The sequence below is a fragment of the Papaver somniferum genome, chromosome 4 (assembly GCF_003573695.1).
Source record: "Papaver somniferum cultivar HN1 chromosome 4, ASM357369v1, whole genome shotgun sequence".
NCBI classification, from domain to species: domain Eukaryota; kingdom Viridiplantae; phylum Streptophyta; class Magnoliopsida; order Ranunculales; family Papaveraceae; genus Papaver; species Papaver somniferum.
The window spans coordinates 121,990,833-122,012,847 of record NC_039361.1 but is presented as its reverse complement, the minus strand read 5'-3'; the positions used below and the strand labels follow the sequence as shown (position 1 = coordinate 122,012,847).

General features: G+C 35.5%; 3 protein-coding genes across 4 annotated transcripts; 1 reads left to right on the top strand and 2 right to left on the bottom strand.

Moving 5' to 3' along the window:
* Nucleotides 1-6,891: 6,891 nt before the first annotated feature.
* Nucleotides 6,892-8,626, bottom strand: LOC113276490. The gene is made up of 6 exons (XM_026526098.1): nt 8,465-8,626; nt 8,159-8,355; nt 7,988-8,074; nt 7,510-7,659; nt 7,220-7,417; nt 6,892-7,119 (listed from the first exon to the last, which is right to left on the bottom strand). Exons 1-6 carry the CDS (start codon nt 8,508-8,510, stop codon nt 7,021-7,023), a joined length of 777 nt encoding a protein of 258 aa, XP_026381883.1. The 5' UTR covers nt 8,511-8,626; the 3' UTR covers nt 6,892-7,020.
* A 9,693-nt stretch (nt 8,627-18,319) lies between these two features.
* LOC113276487 lies at nt 18,320-20,537 on the top strand. Of its 2 annotated transcripts, XM_026526096.1 has the most exons (7): nt 18,320-18,621; nt 19,042-19,161; nt 19,259-19,348; nt 19,444-19,546; nt 19,648-19,690; nt 19,890-19,934; nt 20,162-20,537. In XM_026526096.1, exons 1-7 carry the CDS (start codon nt 18,528-18,530, stop codon nt 20,333-20,335), a joined length of 669 nt encoding a protein of 222 aa, XP_026381881.1. In that variant the 5' UTR covers nt 18,320-18,527; the 3' UTR covers nt 20,336-20,537. The 2 variants fall into 2 exon arrangements, with proteins under 2 accessions (XP_026381881.1, XP_026381880.1); XM_026526095.1 differs by having other exon boundaries at nt 18,331-18,621; nt 19,470-19,690.
* A 201-nt stretch (nt 20,538-20,738) lies between these two features.
* On the bottom strand, nt 20,739-21,536 carry LOC113276488 (pectinesterase inhibitor 4-like). The gene has a single exon (XM_026526097.1). It carries the CDS (start codon nt 21,448-21,450, stop codon nt 20,917-20,919), a length of 534 nt encoding a protein of 177 aa, XP_026381882.1. The 5' UTR covers nt 21,451-21,536; the 3' UTR covers nt 20,739-20,916.
* Between the last annotated feature and the right edge of the window lie 479 nt (nt 21,537-22,015).

Below are 22,015 nucleotides of genomic sequence, written 5' to 3'. Positions count from 1 at the left end.
CAGATTCGAACTCTTCAAAAAACTCATCAACAAAGTTTCTATGAAGCAATTTATTAAAATTACCATAATATTCTCATTAACAGGATTTTCATATCTAAGACAAGCCTGTTCAGTAAGTACAAACCAGGAAAAAATAGTATGGAAAGATTGAAGGTTGTGAAGCCACTTTTCAACCTTACCTTCAAGATGTATGGATGCCATCTTTATTTTCTGAGTCTCATCCTTGATGTTATGAAGCTGAAAATAATGGTTGCATTTCTGAATCCATCCTCTTGGATTTTCACCATCAAAATGTGGGAAATCGATTTTAGGCAGACGAAGTGGAGGGTGCACATCTCGACCTCCATATCTCTCATCTTCATTGTGGAATCTGGTGTGGGAAGACTCTACTCGTCCTGAATCTTCATGTTGTGGTTTGTGAGAAAAAAACTACAAAAGAATCCACCTGAGCTTTAAGATCCTCTTTAGTTACCATTGCTTCTTTGATTGAACGTAAATCAGATTGAACCGAAACAATCTGTTGCTGATGTGCATCGTATTTATCCTGCAATTTTTTAAGGTTGGATTACCACTTCCTCCATATTGAATCAGGAAAAGAAACGGCTCGTGATACCAATTGTTATGCTCTACTACAATCAACACATGAAATGAAATGATAAAATATCAAACCTCACAATCTGAGCCTTCAAGTTAAGAAAACTAGTCAATTTGAGAATAACAATACTCAGATTTCTATTCATTCAACTTAGCCGCAAAACAATGAATGTTCTTACACATTTAAAGCAGGTGAAACCCTAACTGGATAAGAGCCATTCCCTGCTCGACACATGTAAGGATCCTACTGATCAAAAAGAAAATACTAACTACCACTAGCTAACTACTCAGGGCTACCAGGTAGCTTATTTGAAATAAGGTAACCCACTATTATTGGCACTCAGGTACATGACAGACTGGTTAAACCTTGCTTCCAAAAGTAGCTTGTGACCGATTACAACTAATTTCCCAATGTAGCTTGTGACCGGTTACACCTTGCTCCACAAAGTAGCTTGTAACCGATTACAACTTGCTACACACTATAGGTTATGAACGGTTATACCCAAATCTTCAACATAAGTTAAGATAGTTTCTACCTTGCCATCTTGTATTGGTCATTCAAAAGATATTCAATAAAGAACCTGACCAATCATGATTTTCTTTCGATTACGAAACAAGTTCGTATATGTACTTCCTTTAAAAAATTGTCATAAAACATTGTTTCCTAGGATGAAATCAACACTTATAGCTTACACATAATTAAGTAACTAAAATACAAAGATTATGTTGATGTCGTATATACGAAGTTCCAAAAGATAAGCATTTATACTTCGTAATTCAATGGATTCCTTGACTCTTTGATCATAATGATATGACCAAGTCTAATCATTAGAGTATTATATATATCCATCTTCACATGTTATGTTTTCAATATAATACGACTTGAAAGATACGTTAGGAATGGAAACAAGTCAAGTCTGTATTACTAATCTTAAGTGGAAGGATGATGTCCTCCTTGTAGTCGTTGCTTCTTCTCATTTTTCAGGTCTTCAGAGTAATACTTGTACGTCTCGATATTCCTAGACATTCTAGTTTAACCCAAACAAAGGTGACTCTAGTATTTAATAAAGCGACTCTAGACGAGTTTTGTTTTCAAGATAAGTTTCTCATATGCTTACTTGAAACCCTAACTAGAGTTTCATCTAAACAGAAAAACTGTTTGCTTGATTCTCAAGTTATATTAGCTTGAATTATAAGCGACCCTCAGTCTTGAAAACTATAAATAAAGATGCTTTTTCAATTGGAAAATTTAATCCCTGACACTTTCTGTCCTAGTTTATAACTAGAGTTTTCCTCTATTGACCTAATTTTCCTACGTGAAATGTTATTAGGTTTACGACCAAAAGACTTCGCTTTGGGGGTTCGTGGAGCCAGGTACGATTAACTTTTACCTTGATAGTTATAATGATATTTATTTTTTATTATCGAAGTTCTCGTAATCTCTTTCAGGCAAGATAAATAGTAATCGCAAAGTTTTATTCGTCTCAGACTTTTCTCAAGATAGATATCTAAAAACTGTTCATAATTGATAAGTTGAAGATTGTTCTTGATAGGTGGTAAAGAATCCAGGCTTTTCATCTAAGTGAGTGTAAGTGTTCTGGATTTGTGATGTTTTCCACTGTTGTCTATTGCAAACATATTTTCAAGCCTTGATCTTTAATCTAAAAGGAAATCAAATAGGCTCTTGTGTTGAGGAAAATTGGTATCAAAAAGTAATTACTTAGGTTGAAGAAACTCTCAGGCTGTAAAGGACGTCAGCTAAGGGAATCAATTGCGTAGAGCCTTATGAGGTTCAAGAGACGTAAGGACCACGGCTGTAACTGAATCGCTTGGATGATGGATTCAGTATCAACTACATTCCAGTATGAAGTCTGATAGTAGGTTATTGTCTGTAGCGGCTTAATACAGTTTCGTGTTCAAACCTGGACGAGGTTCCCCAGTTTTTCTACTATTGAGTTTTCCTCGTTAACAAAACTTATGATGTCTTGTATTTTTCCCTTTTCGCATCATATTGTTTATCTTTATATTATGATTTACACAAGTAGTACATATTCAGTCTTAGTAGATACGTCCATATAATTTTGATCGATACTTGTTTCTCGTAGGATTCGTATGTTGAAAGATAGATAACAAGTTTATTAATTGGAAGAATTCCGATTTGATTATTTGGATACGACATTGATCTTGAATAGTGATTTTTGAGATCTTCCAAGCATTCTTCTTAACAATCAGGTTCACGGACTCCATTGTCTATAAGTACTGATTGAGAAAATATTGAGATATAAACTTTACATACATATTGTCAAGGATCGTTAATTTGGTCCGCTTGAGATTGTATTCGGTTTTGTCCATACAAGTTGTCGAACGAAAAAGTTGGTGGTGTACTTGATACCCTCTCCTTTTCAATAACCACGAGTGGACGTTCTTGTCGACTGCAAATCAGTATTGCTACATAACTGATTTTGGAGTAGAGGAAAAACAAGAAAAAACAGTTGTGCATGGACAGAAAAATGAGTCCTAAGTTTGAAGAGGAATGCGATATTCTTGCTTCATGGGACATATGCAATAGGTGCCTCATTTAGAAGGATTGTTGGCCTTGTGTGCAGCTGTCCAAGTCAGGGAATTTTTTCACAATAGTTATTGAGTAATATGACTTACTGAGCTCTATGATGATGCTCAAAATCGCCAAGTTAGTCCAATCTAGTTGTGCAAAGGTGCACAAGTTTGTGTCAAAATTCGGATTTTAATTGGCATGGAAGATATGCAACAATAGCATGCATCAATAGTGTTTGGGCATGGCCAAGATGCATAATGCATCTAGAAATGCAAGTTAAGGAGAGCTATGGATGCATGAATAATAAAGGACAAAGTAATAGTGATGTATGAGGATGGCATGTGGTCATTCTTGAAAAAATCTTCATAGAAGCTAAAGCAACATGAATGCCTCAGTTTGAAGGAGTATTCAACTAAGTGTCAATTATATTATGCTTGATTATGGGAGTTGCATAAGAACGTTGATACTTAGAAGGATGCATGTGGCAAAGTAAATCGCAACATGGGAGATAGTAGATATTATCTTGTTCTTTACTTTTTCCTTAATTGCGAAGGTGAAGTCAGTATTGGAAAACTTGTTGGGTCTTACGATTTTACAATCAGCTGGTACAAATATTTGCTTAAGTTTGAGTATACTTTCGGTTTTGGGTCGTGTGGACCTTAGTGTTGGAATCGTGTTTCTCTATGTAAGGTAGTTGTGAATGGGAGTATTTGAGATGAAAACCGTTGTCTCTTTCATTATATAAAGATAATTCACGTGGGAAGATGCTATATAGCATATTAAGCCAAAATATGCAAATAGAAGACGCTGAAAGTGATATAAGCAAATATAGTTGGTGGCATAAAAGAGTTTTCTGTTGAGTTTAATGTTGAAATGCGACATTATGTTAGCAGTGAAGACATGGAGTAACGCAATAAGAATGTAGAAGTAATCCCGTCAAGTAATATGGGTTAATATTGTCTCATGGCTTGGAATAACATGTTGTTTTTCCATCACATTAAAGTGTAGCAGTTTGAAAGAATAGTGAGGCATGTTGGTTTCAAAGGCGCGTGAAGAGGATACCTTGTCCAAGTGACAGTCTGATGTCCCGGGTAATCCTAAACAATGATAATACCAAAGTCATCACTTTGAATCATAGTGTTGCGACGATGCAAGTAAAGAACATCAAGGTGCTGGTTCTTTGGCATACAAAGCATGCAAAGCTAAGAGGTGAAGTTTGCAATATGATTTGGTGGCTAAACCTAGTATAATTTTTATTGCATTGCTGAAAGCAGCAAAGGATATAGGTTGTCGCGCATATAAGAATAATATGAAATCACAGCGTGCATACCTTAAGGCATGGCATGTTTTGGCGGAAACGCAACATGATTGAAGAAAAATTTCGAGTCTTGCATAAGTCATATTAGCTTGCATGGTGCAACTAAGTCAAAGAATGAAGGCAAAATACTATAACAATGATCATTGTGATTAGTGGAAAAAATTGTTCCTTGCGTAAAGACTACTTGACATGTGTAGCATCATGCGATAGTGTTGCATATATTTGCTTCAGAGTTAGCCCTGCTCAAGGAATGAATAAAGGATGCAAGATAGGTCATAGGATGAATTATGCATTGGCCTAAGGCTTAGCCAACGCAAGTGCAGCAATGGCGCATGCTAAAGGCGTCATGATAGTAAGTTGCTCGGCAAAGTGATGCAAGTAAATCTTATGGCTTGTGGGAAAAACCTAGTTTAACTGTTTGAAGGGATTTTGGCTTGTATTCATGCTGGTTGGTAGCATCCAAGGGTGCGTGAAGCATGGCATGATCATAAACAGCGCAATGATTGCACAAAATGACAAAATGGCCTATATACGCATCACAACCATGCCAGAGTATGAGTTGGCTGAGTGCCTGTGTTGTTGTTGTATCCAATTACCAGGATTTTTGTCGAGATTTTATGCGTTTAGTGTAGTATCACTTTTATCCCAATTTAGGACCCACTATAAATAAACGGTTTCATTTTCACCCAGTAATACCTAATTCTAGACTTTAGACTTTGGAGACAAAAATTGGATACACCAATCACTTTTACCCCAATTTAGGACCCACTATAAATAAATGGTTTCATTTTCACCTCATAATACCTAAATCTAGGATTTAGATTTTGGAGACAAAAATTGGATACACCACCATCGAATCCCTTATTGGGATTTTTGTTGAGATTTTCTAGCATCACTCTTACCCTAGTTTTGTTCCTTTTCTTTTTTTCTTTTCCAAATGCATACAGGACCCATTATCAATTTTCACCCTCATAAAACCTAGATCTAGGGTTTATACTTTAGGGTAAAGGAGAAAACTTAAACTAAAAGCGGGTACACCAAGCAAACTCGTATTACCTACTCATCTTTCTTTAATATAAAAACTTTCTTTTCTTGTCAAGATGTTAAATGTAGGTAATTTGAGAGTAACACTAGTGTGATCTTTTCTTCTCAATACACAAAACTTTCACTGAAGACGCATATCTCAGGCCATAAGTGTGCAGAACCGAGAGTACTATTTCACGTGGTTGCACTGCATATACAGTTTTACAGAGGCCCGGATAGATGTCCACGTGTCAGTAAACCAATTGGCTTATACTAAACCAGTACAACAAAACGGTCAAATCTGCGCCTATTAAAGTATCCGATCCGTCCTTCATTGTACAGCAACAACACAGGCCTCAGCTCAGCTGTAGAGAAGAAAACACACCATTTTCATCTTCTTTGGAAAACCCAAACCTTAGAGAAACCTTCACCAAAAAAGAATAATGAATCCTCAAAACTCCCAAACAACCAAAAGAAAGAGTAGTACTAGATCATCTTCAAACCTTTCATCAACAGATGAACATCAGCAACGAACACCTCCTACAAGAGTGAGAGTCTTATCATCATCATCACCTAATGGCGTTTATCATCATTCATTCGAAACTTCTCCTGAGTTCAAGACTACTAGAGACCACCTGTTCAAGATCATGCCACAAGAACCCCATCTTCAACCATTAGAAAAAAACTCTCCCACTGCTCTTAAAGGTTTCAGGCTTGTGTTGGATATTGATTTTGTCAATCTTGCTCTGAAACTCTCAGGACCAGTTGATCCTGGTGAGTTCTCCAAAGGTATAGAGGAGTATGCTTCTCAACTCTCAACCTTTGAACAGAATGGTTACAATGTTGTCAAACTCCGGGAAAAGTTTGATAAACTTAGAAAGATTTCAGATGAGGAAAAGAGGAGCAGAGAGAACATGCAGGAGAAGAGAGATGAGAGAAATGATAAACAGGTGAAAGCTTGTATTACTTTGAATAGGATTGATACTTTGATGAGAGAGTTGAAGACGTTGAACGATTGTGCAATGGTTCAGAAGAAAGAGATTGAGACCCTAGACTTGATGGAGATGAGTTATAATGAAGAAAGAAAGAAGATCTTGGAGAATTCTTCAGCAGCTGCATCATCACCTTGGTAGAAGAAATCAACTAGTAGTATAGAAGAACAGGAAGAAGAGGGAGACGGTGATTTAGTAGTAGTATTAGGAGGAGGGCCTTTTGTTTCATTGATGTACATATAACCTAAATCAATGATATTTACTGTTTTGTTTCCCTTTTTTTTTTTTCTTTTGTTCTCTATATTTTTCTGAATGTTTGTGGTAAATCCTAATTAGCAACATTATTCCTTGATTTTAAGCCCCTAATTAGCAATTCCGATCAGTTGCAAAGACAGAACTGCAGTGGTGATTAACAAGAGATTATAATTCTTTCAACTTTTCATTTCTCATTCAGTAATTGTTTGTTAACAAGTTGCAGAAATAAACAGAAAATGCACCACACCCCCATTGAATAATAAAATACACAACAAAGCTTCAAGTTATGCTTGTAATCTTTTCTCCTTTTTGTATTCATTAAAATCAGCAACCAAGCTTTCATTCACTTTCTGCTTCATGTTCTCCACTAATCTGTTCAGTACCTGTTGTTGTATATCCATATATAAACAAAGTTCAGTTCAATTGTATTCCTGCAATTTATAATTATCAATACGAATTGAGCGTTTATTCAATGGGTCTAACCGATTCTGCAACATTGCTAAGAACATCTTGAGGCACTACAGAAACCACAGGTGGGAGTACAAAACTGATGCTCATCTCCAATTGACCTTTAAGACGGCTACGAATTCCTCTTCTTACAGGATATAAGGCCCCTCGTACACCGAGTACGAATTCAGTTGGTTGGAATACTGTGTCTAAACCTTGCAGTTCCCATCTAGTCTACAACAAAAGAACATAGTTTGGGTTTGTTAGAGAAGGTTTATAGCTCCCAACCAAATCCAACTTGATACTGATGAATGTATATCACTTACTATATCAAGCTCTAGTACTTTAGTAATGCCACTAGGAACTCCAGCAGGGTAATCTTTACTATTAGTTTTACATCTAATTGTCATGTCCACGATAGGCGAGACAGTCAAAAAGAGAAATTGTATGGGCAGCATCTGTATTCTCCATTCCTCCTGCAAATGCTCACAAATTTGGTTAGTTCAATTTCTTGATATTATTATGTCTATTAGAGTTATGAATACATTTGCTTAATCTCATTGCTCTAAACTGACTTCCGACCCCAGGGTTGGGAATGTGTTCAAAGCAAAAGAAAAATGTTTTGAATACAAAATTTGCTTAATTCAACTGCTTGGGAATGTTTGTAATGTCACGCCGCTGGAAAAATACATTGTTTTGTAAGACAGCAGCTTTGGTAGAACTGTATATGCTAAGGTAATATACTAGTATAGTTACAACTAATGACAATTAACAAAACTCAAGTAATGAAATTGACTCCATTACCTCATTCAATCTCTCACTTCTTTTCTTATCCGGAAAGATTGCTTGGAAAACTCTAGCTCGGTCATTCAGGTATTCATCAAAAGTGACCTACTAGTCCAAACAATACATATCATATAAGCAAGCAAGAGAGAAAGACCAGTATCCTTGGCAGTAAATTAAAAGAAGTAGTACCCCAGGTGGTTCATAAAGAGGCATATCAGTAGCAATTTTCGAAGAAAATGTGGATAGCGGCTTGGTATCGTTCTTGACAGATAACGGTGAATTGGAAGAATTAGTTGATGCATTGCATTGCCATTTAGAATTATTAGCAGTTCCCACCACCACTTGCAATACTTCCTTTCTTTCTTTCCTAACATTGACATATCCACCTGTTAATGATGCAAACCCATGTTTATCATTCGTCAACATTAACAATACTTATGAGGGATTAATTATATAAGGGATTGAAACTGAAAATTGTGAAAGAGAAAAGATTACCTGATGGGTGACAACCAACCGATGATGCTCTTAATATTTCACCCATTTTTTCTTCTTCACATTATTACTCTATTTTCTGAGAGAGAAAGAGAGAAGAAGGGAAAGTAGTCTGAGTGATGCAGAGTGATTTCATTATCTTGACAACACCCCAAGAGTAAAGAGAAGTAAAACTGTTTGTCTTCTTTACCCCAAATGTGAATGTGTTGCATTTCATTTTCTATCTTTCTAATTGATTGGTTGCAAAATGGTTCACGAATCACTTTTATTGGTCTTTTGGTAGGACCAGTGTGACTAATATTCCTCCTCTTAACTCATTTATTACCACCACCACAACCCACTTTTTCTACACTTCACTTGCACCGACTGGTTGCAATGCGAGGAACCATCCTACTGGAATACCCATCAACCTCGATACGTCTATTAGTAGCAGAGGGTACCGTTTGGGTGATCCGACGGTCAGGATCGGATGTAACTTTTTTGTCTCATATGAAATAGTATTCCTGCTAATTCCGGTCACCCCCTTAGTAATTATGGGTATTGATAGGCAAAAGAAGCTGAACTCATTCATTAGATATCAATGTAGTATTGCATAGGAGGAATAACCCTCTACTTAAAGGCTAGGGTGTAAATCGTAGTTACATATAGATGAGCCTCACACATGGTCCAAAGCCGCCAAAGACCCTAGAACACTCCCCTTGTACAGTCCAACAGTATTGCTTCATATTATAGTGCTTCACATATAGTGCTTCAGATGTAGCGCTTCAGATGTAATTCTTCATATCTAGTTTCTCTCCTCGATGACCACTGTATCCAAGTCAATTGCCTCATTAAAACCTCCCCATGAAAATCTAGAGAGATAAAACCTGAACTAAAGAAAAAGAGTATAACATTAAGAAAACTTTGAACAGTGTTGGACTCGCATATGTTTCCTCGTTAAAACCTTGACAAAGGAAAAACTTAGTGGTATAAGACCTAGACGAAGGGAAAAGAGCACAACGCGATAATTCCAGAATTCCAGAAGTATGCCTTTGACTAATACTCATACATAGCATCCTTTCTATGTTTTATATGTGATTGATGAAAACCCAGTATTGATGCGCAGTAGTAGTATCAGTACTACCAGTTGACTTGTGTTGAAAACTGTGGCGATACAATCCTTGCTTCGTTTTGCTGATCTAGAAGTGGTTTCACTTGACAAACTGTCAAGTTTCATTCTGATATTGTTCAACAATACCAATGCGGTACCCATGTCTTCACCATTTGACATGTGGTTGGTGTAGTTATGGTTATCTCTTTATAAACCTTGTCGAGTAACAAATACCAGGTGAGAAAAACTAATCTCGATCGAAGGGAAAAAGAGTATGGCACAACTTCATATTTAGAAGTAAAATATGTCGACAACATATCCTTGGATCCTCACTCGGCATCTCCCCATGATTCCAATCAGAGGAGCTTCCACACAGTTCCTTTAATCATGTACTTTCCGAAAGTGAAAATAGGGAATTACTTAGTTAATAAGTTAGTCATGTCCCCCCTCATTACTTTTTTGGGAGAAAAGATAATTGTACCTTCAAAATCGACAACTTTTAGATTGCACTTCCTTTAGTAGTCCTCTTTATGTCTTTGCAGGTATAAAACAAACTTTTTCAATGGTTTCTTTTAAGTATATAATTACGTTCATTATACCCTTCCAAAAAAAAATCTGTCGGTCTTGAGCTATATCTAGATAACAAGTTGACTGGGGATGAAATATTTGGTTGATTACGTCTAAGTAAGCAATCAGATTATCAACGGTATCCATATAATATGATAAACCGTAGTCAACAGTCCATTTCACATATCGTATGATTCCTTTTATTGCTTTTAAATGTGACTCTTTTGGATTAGCTTGAAATCTTGCACAACATTCCACACTGAAAGCAATATTTGGTCTAGTTGCAGCGAAATACAAGACCGATAAAGTTTCTGATTGACAAACCTTTTATTGGAATCAGATTGAAACTTTCCAGTGGTTGGTATTGGAGTTGCCATAAGAGATGCATCATTAAGGTCGAACTTATTAACAATATTTCTAGCATATATGAAGATATTGTCTTTATGTTGCTGAATCTGTAAACCTAAGAAGTATAATGATTCTCCCACATTACTCATAAGAGTTAAGAATTCCTCGGTGATATTTTTAGAGGTTGATCCGTGGATGATTTCATCAACATAATTTGTTCAACAAAAACATTTTTACCACTCCACTTAGTAAAAAGAATTTCATTTGTGCCTTCTCTAGAGAATCCTTTTCGCAATAAAAAGGATGTTAGTTTGTCATACCATGCTCTGGGAGCTTGTGTAAAACCATATAGTGCTTTGTTTAACTTAAGCACATGATCCGGATAGACGGGATCCTCAATTTCCTTAGGTTGAGCGACATAAACTTCTTCTTTTAAACCCCCATTGAGAAAAGTAGACTTGATATCCATTTGAAAGAGTTTTATTTTAAGACTGCACGCATAAGCAAGTAAAAGTCTAATAGATTTTAAATGAGCTACAGGAGCAAAAATTTCGCCAAAATCAATACCTTTTATATGTGAATATCCTTGAGTTACAAGTCTGTCCTTGTTACGAACAAATGTTCCATATTTATCGAAGTTGTTTTTGAAAATCCACTTCGTACCAACAATATTAACTCCTTCTGGTTTCGAAACTCGTGTCTATACACCTTGTCATTCACATTGATTAAGTTCCTCATGAATTTAATTTACCAGGAAGGTTCTTCAAGAGCTTCGTTAACGTTTTTTGGTCCAATTGACGATAGAAAACAAGTATAATGGCAAAAATTTTGTAGTTTCCCACGAGTCATTACCATAACACTTGCATCACCAATAATGTGATCCTCATAATGCTTAAGATGCACCCACTTGGGAGGTTTTTGAGTTTCACTTTCGATATTGTTAGGAATTTCAGCAACACTGTCAGTATTGTCTTTGTCAGGATCACTTGTTGTGTGAACAACATCAATTTCTTCTTCATTGGATGTATCCTTAGATTTAGTAACTGTTTCTGAAGGAGGTGGCTCTGTTGTAACTTGTTTGTCCAAATTCACTGATATCATCAATAACCACATTGATAGATTCTATCATGACTTTAGTTCGAAGATTTTATACCCTGAAAGAACGATTGTCACAAGCATATCCAAGAAAGATACCTTCATTGCTTTTAGAATCAAATCTTCCTTTGTGTTATATGTCTTTAAGAATGTAGCATTTCCTTCCAAAAACTCTTAGATAACCTAGATTAGGATTTCTTCACCATAATTCATAGGAGTATTTTCGGTCTCAAATATACCTAGTTTATGAGATAAAAGGCTATGAAACAGCTTCTCCCCAGAAGGTGAGTGGTAGTTTTTTGTTGTGAAGCACTATTCTAGCCATCTTCTGGATATTTTTGTTCTTTCTTTCAGCAACCCCATCAGCCTGAGGAGAAATAGGTGTAGAAAATTGATGAGTTATTCCCAGTTTATTACAGTAGACTTTTGTATCTTTGAATTATGCACCATGATTACTTCTTACTTTCTTAAGTTTGCGGCCTTGTTCATTTTGGATTCTATACACAATAATCCTAAACTCCTCAAGAGTGACATTTTTGTGTTCTAGAAAAGCAACCCAAGTGAAACAAGTATAGTCATCAACCATTATTAAGGCATACCTTTTTTTCTCCAACTGTAGCCTGTTGGTTAAGAATAAAAAGATCCACGTGTATAAGATCAAGAGGAGCTTTAATATCTATGTCTCGTGAAAGTTTATGTGGAACTTTTGCTTGTTTACCCTTTAGACAGGCACCACAGACACCTTCTACCTTAGCGTTAATTTTTGGAACGCCTTGGACAAGTTCACGATTAATAAGCTTACCAAACATTCTATAGTTGATATGACCAAACCGTTCATGCCATAAATGAGTTGATTCTACTTGGGTCAGGTTATAATATAAATTTGACCGAATATCAGTAAGATAATAGTTATTCATACTACGCCGTCCACGAAAGATAATCTTGTTAGATTTATCTTCAATATTACAACCTGCCATATTGAAAATAACCTTATGAACTTTATCACAATTATAACTCTTTGAAGTGGCTCTTTACAAATTTTGTTATTATAACTATCAAGGTAAAAAGGGGGAAGCGGCTAACCATTAACCACTGGGGATTCTTTTAATAATAAAAAAAAAGCGGCTGAACATCAGCCTAGTGTGTAAAAAAGTCTTTTCCACGGTAGAAAACCCACTCCTTCACCCATTCTATCATTCAATTTGGTAGTAAGGACATTATCTAAAATACTCGGGGAACATCCCACCAAGTTTGAGACCTAATATTAACCCTAGTTTTTTTAGTAAGCTTTCAGCCGCATGGTTACAAGATCTTATTTGAAAATAATTTTACAATTAGACAAACTCTTAACTAACTCTTGACATTCCATAAACAAATTTTAATCCTCCCACTCTAACTTTGAGACATTACCATCAACACAAGATATCACTTCTTGATTATCTTCTTCAATGATTATCGGATAAAACTTTAACTATTTTACCCAATTTAAGAGCCTTAAGTATCACCACAACTTCTGCTTGATTAACATTCATTATTGCTCTTGCTGGGTATGTTGTCATTCCCAAGAAGACTCTTTTGTATGATCATGCATCACCAAATAAAAACCAACAAGATTGTTATTAGTTTGTAGAGAAGCACCAATAATAATTATTTTCCAATTACAGGGGGTCTATTCTAGCTAGGATTTTTAAGATTCAAGTAACTGGTCTCAAGATTGTTAGACCTGATATCATACTCTACACAGGAAGCCCTAATCTTTGAGACTATCAATCTAGGATGATTTATTTTATTCTCAAAAACTCTATCACATCTAGATTTCCGCATAAGCCAAAGACTAACAACAACAAGGTTTATAAGATAAGGGTTTTCAATTTCAATAAAAGACATATATTATTAGGAAAGTAAAGACATATAAATTCGAAAACCTAATAAAATATTCTCAAATTAGTAAAACATATATTTTGAGGATATATTAGTAAATTATGTTAGAGCACTGCTCGGTCGAACTCGCAAGCGTTGCTATCTCAAGCTTGTTTGTCAAGTTTAGTTGCCAAAACTATAAGTCTTAATTTTTAGTCTACTTATAGTTAAGTCTCGGGTTAGGATAAAAAGTGTAGTTGAGCATTAGACTTCACGGGCTTCATCGATTGAAGACGCAGAACTACTAAGGGGAGCTTCTTGAACTGTATATGGAGACTTGAACTCATCTATCACTCAAAAGTCTATCTACTCTATCTCCTATTTGAGACAAAAGTCGTATATCTATATAGACTTCGATTATACACATTTGATATTTCGAGCTGAGATTTAACTCGTTTACATATTTCTCGAAATGTGTGTTGGTAAGCTTTCGCTTTAACCAAGTTCATCTTATATTCTTGAAGAAAGTCAAAAGATGAGCATGTGAAAATCGCCTGGTAACATCTTACATGATTTGTGTGAGACAGTCATTTGATGTCGACTCAGAATGTTTCGTATTGATCATTCGATCACTTGAAAATTGCTTTGAAGCTAATAGTTTGCGTGAGACAGCTATTCCCGTCTTCCAAGAATGTTTCAATGGTTGAAATGAGAGTTTAGAACAATTGGATTTAAGCATAGTATGCGTACTTGCATATATGTAATCCATGTCCGGGAACCATGGTATGCATACCCGTATGCGTACTTGTTGGTTTTGTGAATTCCGGGAACCTGATATGCGGGAATTTCTGCTGAGTTTGGAAGGTATGCGTACCAGATCGCGTACTGACAAAACCCAAACTTAGTCTGACCATCTAGGTACGTGTACCCGTATACATACCTAAGTGGATAATGTTCTAAAATTGGTTTGTTCATGAACTAATACATTTATATATTAAGGAATGCAATCTTTTGCAAACTGTGGCTATAATGTTCATGACTTGATTCGAGTGAATCAAAATCGATTTTTCTTCAATTGTGTCTTGTATACTTCTATGAGAATAGAAACAATTGAACAACTCTAGAACTAGTTTCATTTGAGTCATTTGAACTAGTAATGGTTAAGATGAATAAGGTTGATATGAAAATGTTCATATGGCTAACTTCATTTAACTATTATTGAGCCAACAAGGTGCACAAGTTTAGGTACGGTTACTCATATCTAAATGAAGTCACTTTTCATTTGTGTGTAACAAGCTAATTTCGATCTGACGGTTGAAAGATATTTGCTTGAGTCTAATCAGGTTTCCATCTAACGGTGAATATTCATCTAACAGTGAATACTGATTGCTTTGTTCCAAAGCTATCAAACCCTGATTTGAAGACTATACGAAGGAGAACTCTAGCAACTGGGAAACCTAATCCCTACACCTCATGTGTGATACAAGTTGCGACTAGAGTCGATTCTCCTTTAACCTTAGGTTTTTCATGAAACCCTATAGGTTAACGACTTAAAGACTTCATTAGGATTGTGAAGCCAGACCAAACTATTTTCTCTGTAGTTGCATGTTCTGATCTTACCATGTTCTATCATATTGATCTCTATCTTCTCCAAGATTTTCTCGAGATTGATTCTCCGATAGGCAAGATAAAAAGTAGTCACAAACATCTTCGTCTCATCGTTTGTGATTCCACAATATCTTGTTTCGCTACCATACGATTAAGATTATTGTGAGGTGATTGATATTTCTAGGCTGTTCTTCAGGAATATAAGTCCGGTATATCAATTGGTTCATGTTCACCTTGATTTATCAAAAGACGGAACAAAACTCATAGGTTTATTTGTGGGCGAAAAATTTATCTATACAATAGACTTTTCTGTGTGGGACAAATTTTTTATCAAGTCTTCGACTTTGGGTCGTAGAAACTCTTAGTTGTGGGTGAGATCAGCTAAGGGAATCAAGTGCGTAGAGTCCTGCTGGGATTCAGAGACATAAAGAGCGCAACTGTACCTTGATCAGTGTGAGATTGATTAGGGCTCAACTACATCCCAGTCCGAAGGTAACTTGGAGTAGACTAGTGTCTGTAGCGTCTTAATATAGTTTGGTATTCAAATCTGGACTAGGTCCCGGGGTTTTTCTGCATTTGCAGTTTTCTCGTTAACAAATTTCCGGTGTCTGTGTTATTTCTTTTCCGCATTATATTTGTTTATATAATTGAAATATCACAGGTTGTGCGTAAGTTCAATCAATTGTGAATCCAACCTTTGGTTGTTGATTAAATTGATTGATACTTAGATATTGGTTTTTGATACCGTCCAAGTTATTTCTTATATTCAATCGGGATCGCAAATTCCTATTTGTTTGATTGCGGATTGAATTGAGAAATCGAGATACAAACTCTTGGATATATTTCCATTGATTGAGTCTGACTGTCTAGTTGATTATCTTGGAATTATATTGGAGTTTTTCCATACATATTTCTAAGCGAAATATTGGGTGTGGTTGTTAGACCCCCGCTTTTTCAAAGTATATTTGTATGCTAGCTAATATTGAGTTGCCATCCATGAAAGATTTCGGTATATTAGTTAGATATTAGTTGAAATTAGACAAAATCGAAACTTGGTATTTAATGCATATTTATTGATATTTTCGGTTATGTAAATTCCTTGGTGTCCAATCAACCTTAGTCTATAAGTAGTGAAGTTTTTTCTTCTTACAAACTTATACCAAAATACACGCACTTAATTTTGTAGTCTGTCTGAGAAGCCGACTAGTAATATTATTCGTAATACTCACCCGTGGAGGAGACTAACCTAATTAGGTGAAATCTCTTATGTCTACTTCATTTAAAGACTTATGAAGGATCTAAAAGTACTGTTGGTGGGAAACTAAAATCGTTAGTTATTTTAGTTTTCGACTATTGATTTGATTCAGTAACGGTAGTTGATCCTTGATATTCACCTAGTTTGTTTATTCGTGATCCTTTTCTTCTGATATAAGATCACTCGAACTAAATCAAGGATCAACATAGTTTATTTATGTGTTTACATCTGAAGATAGGTGTGTGATCATCCATTGTTAACAGACTCCTTTCATGCGTGATTGATCATAATGGAATCAAGTTATTTTTGCACGTACAATAAAGATCGAAGATTTGAAAACAAGTAGATTTCTAAATTGTTTCCGATCTTTATGATATACTTCGTGGACACTTGATTGACTGGGATTCGACGAAACTTGTTTATCTTGATAGACATCTTATTGCTTGTCGTAGATCTATCATTTGGTGGTTCTCTTCAGGATATGAATCTGATAGGTTGTGAACTAATATTTGATTATCTCGATAATCTAGATCTTGGTTGATCTAAACCGATAAAAAAGAGTTTAAGCTTTTAAACGGAAAAGCCTTTGTATAACTCAACAATATCTCTGATTTAGTTCTTGATATTAGAGCAGTTACCGAATACATTTTAGTCCTTTAGTATTTTGGAATACGATCCAAAGAAGTTGAGTGGTAGAAGTCTTCACATCAGCTGAAGCAACTTAAGATAGTGGATTGTATTTTAGGATTCACGTGCTTGACTAGATTAGTAGTAGGCGCAAGGATACTGAAGGAACTAGGTAACTTTGAGTTTGTTTACTTGGTCTCAACTATACGTAATTGGTACTAGTCTTTGTACAACGACTTAATTCTGAGAGTATTCAAAACTGGACTAGGTCACGGAGTTTTTCTGCATTAACGATTTCCTCGTTAATAGAATCTTGTTGTGTGCTTTTACTTTACTTTTCGCGTTATAATTATTGTTTTACTAATAATAAAGTAAGTGTACGTTAATCAAACACTTGGTTTGATCCCATAGTTGGTTCGATCTGAACGTATACTATATACTAAGTGGACATCTTGTGGTTGTTATCTTATTGACAGTCTCAGCCCATATTATATGATGCAAGATATGTCTTATATAGGTTGATATCAAAAGATTGTGGTGTACTTGGTACCTTCGTTATTTCAATGTAGAAGTTATTTGGTTCGGAATTTCATCTGATCTGCAAGTTTCTGCCCCAAGACATGATGATATACAAATTTATATCAAGAGCTGGTTTGATTCTCCATCAATTGAAGCTGAAAACCCTTATCTTATAAACCTTGTTGTTGTTAGTCTTTGGCATATGCGAAAATCTAGATATGATAGAGTTTTTGAGAATAAAATTCATCATCCTAGATTCACAATCTCAAAGATTAGTGCTTTCTGTGCGGAGTATGATATCAGATCTAACAATCTTGAGACCAATAACTTGAATCTTAAAAACCCTAACTGGAATAGACAATTGGGAAATAATTAATATTGATGCTTCTCGAAAAGCTAATAACAATCTTGCTGGTTTTTGTTTAGTGATGCATTATCATACAAGAGTCTTCTTGGGGGTGATAGCATACTCAGCAAGAACAATAATGAATGTTAATCAAGCAAAATCTGTGGTGATGCTTAAGGTTCTGAAATGGGTGAAGTAGTTAAAGTTTTCTCAGATAATCATTGAAGAAGATAATCAAGCAGTGATATCTTGTGTTGATGGTGATGTCTCAAAGTTACAGTGGGAGGATCAAAATATGTTTATTGAATATCAAGAGTTAGTTAAGAATTTGCCTAATTGTAAAATTATTTTTCAAATAAGATCTTATAACCAACCGGCTGATAAGCTTACCACAAAAGCTAGGATTAAATATTAGGTCTCAAACTTGGTGGGATCATGTCCCCCGAGTATTTTAGATAATGTCCTACACTCATACTTAAAATGCAATAATAATTGAGTTTAGAAAGAAGAGGCAAGCGCTATGGAACGAGTGTTAAAAAGAAGAAGAGAGTTTTCGGACTTGTTGTGGCTGCCCTAAGCCCTGCCCACTTCCAAATTCCCATGCCTCTGGCCGTCACAAAGTCAATAGAGAAGAATTCACATAACTGGACTATGCTATCAAACATGGAAGCATTATCAAATATCTCCCTAACGCTTTTTTTTTCTTTTGAACCTCTCTCTTACTCTATGATAATGGTGGTACTATAAAACAATGGCGTTTGCAGTAAGATTTTTGCAACCAATTAGGGCATCACTTTCTGTTCTCTCTGCCCCACGTTCATCTATTTTATCCACAAGAAAACTCTGTAAGTTCCGATTTTCTTCGGCTCTTAGTTCAATCTCATTATTGTTTGACTTGAACAGTTTAGAATTTGAACAATTTTTTTTTTTTTTTTTTGTTTTTTTTGTATCTCTAACAAAAATTATCTGTATCTGTTGTAATTGAAATACACAATGGATTAGTACCCTAGGTTCGTGTTTTTGGCTGTTTCTAATTTGGATGGAAAGAAAACTCCCCCCCACAAAGTCTGTTGGTGGGTTGAACTTAATGATAGTTAAGCTCATTAAGCTTTTGATTTTTTTGTAAAATGTTGGGAGTTTGATTAGTTTCTTCATTAGACGAGTTGATTCTGTTGGTAATTTGTGTAATGTGTGTTCTTGTGGAATGGGTGGGGGTTGTTGAATCGGAAGACTTACCTAAGTTTTAATGAATTTTTTTTTACTAGTTAATGGGAATTACGAGCAGTTGAGGAGATTGGTTAAGGGACTTGAACCTGGAAACGCTTCAAGATTTCAGTATAATATCAGTATTAAGAGAAAATGTGTACAGAATTTCAGTTTTTCAGGTAAGATGATTACTGATTTTAGGTTTTAAAAGTTCTTACAGATTTACGGAATTGTTTTGTTTTACTGTACTTCTGTTGTTGTGTTTATATGTTGCAGGAGGGAAATTGAGCTTGAGAAGTATTTTTGGTGTTTCAATTGTAACCGGTTATCTGAGCCTTCGGCCGCAGGTCTCATACGCTATGGATGGTTAGAACAACCCTTTGGAGTTTGGGTTACATCCTTTTATCAAAGTTACTATCGATTTTTGGTGTTGAGTGTTTATAGTTTCTTTTGATTTTCAGTGATTTGTGAAATGATATTTTGGCAGACGAACATCAGGAAAAAAACCTGTGGGGTGCGCCCGAATTCTTTGAGGAGGATGACCCATACACATTCTTGGCATTGGTGAGGAAACTTTGGCTGCCTGCATTGCTGGTTATGAATGTTGTGATGAGTTGGGATCATCCTTTTACTCTTGTTCTTAAAATTGTGCTTTCTCTCTTCAGCACAAAGCCTAGTGCTCTCTCAATCTATCTTTTTGTTGAAAAGGTAAGCTGGTAAAACAAACTTTTATGTGCTCAGTAGGAGTTCAATCCTGATCCCTTTTGATAGAACATAAGTATATTTTCTGAGCATAACATTTCACCCTTTTACATAGTAGTTCTGTTGACTGTGTATAGCGAAAATAAGATCATAATAAAATAATTCTACCAAGCTCATAACTTCAGTTTTTCTTAAAATATTGCAGTTACGTCACCAATCTATGCGTGAAGACCCAATGTACATATTTAAGGTGAGGATATTTATTGCAATTTTCGTCTTTATTTCTTAGAAAGTAAAGGAAGTAACCCTCACTCTCGAAATAGTCACTGTTTTAGTGCTTACTGCACTTGGACAGAAGAGAAATAACATTCGTATTCGATATCAATCTGTTTTGGGTGTTTTCATTGCTGAAAATGAAATTATTATATCATTTGGCTATTCCATTATGTAAATCTCAAGATATTATGTCATTTGCAGTCATTCTATGCAAAGAAAGTTGACGTGGAAGATTATTTGCTTCTTTGCTTGGCAAATGTTGAGTTCGGAGATCGCAAAATCAATTTGATTGGAATAATGGGTAGTTGGTGGGTTTTGAGCTCCACACCTTTAGAATTAGAAATTTCATCCCGCCATTCAATCTCAGAAGAATAGATGAGAAGTGAAAAGCCACTTTCTTTTTGTTTGAGAACTCCAAAGCTACCAAACAGGTAACTTGTAATTTTTATCTGGATACTATTTTCAATATAGATATCATCAATTAATCGAAAATAGTTCAATTATGCTCCCTTATTCAGAACTATTAATGGAAAACAGTTCAATATAGATATAGTACTTTTTGTTGCCTAGTTCGGAACAATCCATTGTCTTGTGTATGACTTCTCCTTTGTGATTAGGCCTTTAGGGAGGCCAACGTGGTGATGCATTAACCTCAAAATCTAAGTAGAGACAGCCATTGAGTTTTGGAGAAAACCTCCATCATATCTTTTTAATCCGCTTAATGACACTGTTCAGTTGTGACCAGGGATATATGCCCATTCAACAACGTGCATTTGTCTGTTGAAGATATATGAAATAAATGGGTTTCTAAAAAGATTCAAATACAAGATTCAAAAAATTCTCGATTTTATCAAATACATGTAACACCAATATTCTTAAACGCGGTATTTTCTTTGGGCAAAGAGAACACCCTCTAATTCCTTCTAGTTGCCAACATCTGAAACTTAAACTAACCTTTAAAAATTCAGACCATGTGCCAAATCCAAGCTATCAGTGGAAAGCTGGTACAAAAGTTGATTGATATTACCAACTGGAGATTCCATATTGAACTCACGGAAGGTATCTGTACAAGTATCGAAATCGGTCATCACTGCTGACAGATTTATCATCAGGTCACTCTTTACTTTGTCCTTTAGGTTTGACAATGAAGTTGCTAGATCGTCAATGGCTGTATCATATAGTTCGCTGCAAGTTTCCAAGTTAGCTTTTTTAGCAGGATCTGTAGTTGTAGCAATCGTCTTGTTAAGGGTTACCATTGCGTGTTTTGCTTGAACCCATGTTGCTTGAATTGCTGAGCGAACTGCTTGTAAATCTGATTGTCCTGTAACACCCTTTCCAACCTTCAGAATTGATTTGCAGAGTGTTGGATATGTAGAGTCATTACACAATTCGTTAAGATCTGCGGTTGCATTAGCACTAGTTGTTGCGAGTACTAACACGGTGGTGGCTATCACCAGAAAACCCAAAAGAAGATGATTTTGAGAAGCCATATTTTTTGTTTGTGTTTTCTGGTGAGAAGAGAGAGTATTTGATGTTCAGAGTTTCTGTTTTCGTTTCTCTCTTCTTTTTGTTCTAACTTTTTAGATCAAAGAAGACACCATTTTAATAGACTGTTTGGAAATTATCGTGTGAACGGTTTGCGCAGTTATGGAAGTGAATCGTTTGGATAATATGAAGAGATTATTATGGCTTTCTTTGGATGGTTTAACTTAATTTTATGGTACTTTAACTTCCAGCCAAAGTTTTATACTCCTTCCGTTCTCTTTTAATAGGTCAGTTTCTATAAATGAAAGTTTCAGAAAAATAGATCAGTTTTCTAATTAGGAAAGTCAAATGTTACTTTAATTTTTTGGGATCATTTTTTCCTTAACTTCTTTTGATGACAAGTGTCATGTGGACCACTTCACTTTACTTCTTTTGCTAACAAGTGTCACGGGGAACGGGGACCATTTCACTTCACTTCTTTTATTGACAAGTGTCATGAGGACCACTTTCAATGATTAGTTCTCTTAATTTCCTTAAATTTCGATAAAAACAAAACCAGACTGTTAAAAA

What these genes read in the sequence shown, in the direction of transcription:
- LOC113276490 (XM_026526098.1), bottom strand. Translation starts at nt 8,510, where the DNA reads ATGGGTGAAATATTAAGAGCATCATCGGTTGGTTGTCACCCATCAG. An exon ending in CTCTTTATGAACCACCTGGG is followed by an intron (nt 8,075 to 8,158) that starts GTACTACTTCTT and finishes TTGGACTAGTAG; the next exon opens with GTCACTTTTGATGAATACCT. An exon ending in AAGTACTAGAGCTTGATATA is followed by an intron (nt 7,418 to 7,509) that starts GTAAGTGATATA and finishes CTTTTGTTGTAG; the next exon opens with ACTAGATGGGAACTGCAAGG.
- LOC113276488 (XM_026526097.1), bottom strand. Translation starts at nt 21,450, where the DNA reads ATGGCTTCTCAAAATCATCTTCTTTTGGGTTTTCTGGTGATAGCCACC.
- LOC113276487 (XM_026526095.1), top strand. Translation starts at nt 18,528, where the DNA reads ATGGCGTTTGCAGTAAGATTTTTGCAACCAATTAGGGCATCACTTTCT. An exon ending in ACAGAATTTCAGTTTTTCAG is followed by an intron (nt 19,162 to 19,258) that starts GTAAGATGATTA and finishes TATATGTTGCAG; the next exon opens with GAGGGAAATTGAGCTTGAGA. An exon ending in ACCCAATGTACATATTTAAG is followed by an intron (nt 19,935 to 20,161) that starts GTGAGGATATTT and finishes TGTCATTTGCAG; the next exon opens with TCATTCTATGCAAAGAAAGT.